Raw genomic sequence first — 1,457 nt, forward strand, 5'->3', positions numbered from 1 at the left:
AGAACCGAGTCAGCGCATGAAAATGAGCTGCTACTGAAAACCATCGGCGTAAACTTTGATTTAAACCTTTCTGTAGATCCTGATGAGAGTCCAAAGCAGCAGCAGCAGCAGCAGCGACCTGTGATGTTCAGGTCACTCTGCAGATTAACTCTGGGATCACATGAGACTCGACTCCAGCAAAACAAAGATTTATTCTAAAGCTTTATGCTTAGTTATGAAAACAGAGCAGCATCTTCTCTGTTTTTTTTTAGCTTTGCTTTTGGACTAAGTGGGTTTGGAGCCAAATAATCAGTGAGTCATATCAAAACAGAGAGGAAACATGCTAACATTAGCCTAGCATTTCAGCAAACTGTAGCTGTTAGGTCAAAATACTTGAAACAGAGAAAAAGAGATGGGATGTGCTTCACCGTCTTTAGTTTTCAAGGATGTACAATGATTCAGTGAAGGAACTAATAATTATAAATGTGTATTTTTTGGAGACAGATTGGTTTGGGGACAACATTTTAAAAATCCAGAATGCTCTCTGCCAAATATTTGATCCAGAAATGAATCTGAACAGGAAACAACTTGGGAGACTTAAAATCTTTTCAAATTATTGAAACCCTTTGACCTCCAGTAATGAAAACATCTGAATGTTTTTCCTGCTTTGCTCTGCATCTGGAGTCAGAGACCCAAACCGCGGCAACGGCGTTGTTTTTGTTTCATTGTAATGATCTGAGCAGCAGAATTTAAACGGCATCAACCAACGTTTAACGTACCCGACTCCGGCCTTCCATCGCTGCTCATGAACTCCTGCATCCGTTTCTCCAGTTTCTGCTGCCGCCTCCTCTTCATCACCACCTCCGGGTTGGAGATCGTCCTGGTGAAGCTGGTTTCTGGCATGTCCTTATAAACCTCCGCCGCCAGACGGTTGTTCTCTCTAAATCATCAAAATATGCAGACAGACGGTGGAGGATGTGGATTAAAAAAAGAAAAACACAGGAGGAGGAACAGACAGGTCAGAGGTCAAGCAGTGTGCAGCCGGTTTGGTTTACCCGTCCTCGCGGCTCAGAATCTGTTCGTCTCCGTCTGGGATCCGAGCAAACTCCTTTTCCCTCTTCTTCTTTTCCTTCTTCTCCTTCTTGGACAAAGTCCTTTTGAAGTTCTGTATCACTCCGTCTTTCTCCTTCTCCGGTCCGTTACTCTGACTCTTCTGGCGAGAATCAGACAAAAAGTAAATCAGAGCAAAAATGTTTCTGCAAAAAGAAACCAGGTTAGGAAAGAATCGAACTTCAGAGAGAAAGGAAAGACGGAATAAAGCAGCAGGACTTCAGAGGGAGGGAGGAGTGGATGGATGGACAGACAGAGGCACAAATGGGCAGATGGACAAACAATATGTATGTATGTATGGATGGATGGATGGATGGGAGGGTTAATCAGTCAGAAACTCAGCCGCTAATGCTAATGCTAATGCTAAT

The 1,457-nt window shown here is 43.4% G+C and overlaps 1 protein-coding gene across 1 annotated transcript in view; it reads right to left on the reverse strand.

Moving 5' to 3' along the window:
- The window catches only part of afdna (afadin, adherens junction formation factor a), a 109,203-nt gene that overhangs the window by 68,461 nt on the left and 39,285 nt on the right, over nt 1-1,457 (reverse strand). The window contains exons 4-5 of the mRNA XM_016661302.1: nt 1,035-1,192; nt 748-919 (exon numbers count right to left, since the gene is read on the reverse strand). Of these exons, the coding sequence (XP_016516788.1) occupies nt 748-919; nt 1,035-1,192 (330 nt within the window). The remainder of the gene's footprint in view (nt 1-747; nt 920-1,034; nt 1,193-1,457) is intronic.

Source organism: Poecilia formosa, unplaced genomic scaffold (assembly GCF_000485575.1).
Source record: "Poecilia formosa unplaced genomic scaffold, Poecilia_formosa-5.1.2 Scaffold322, whole genome shotgun sequence".
In the NCBI taxonomy this organism is placed as follows: domain Eukaryota; kingdom Metazoa; phylum Chordata; class Actinopteri; order Cyprinodontiformes; family Poeciliidae; genus Poecilia; species Poecilia formosa.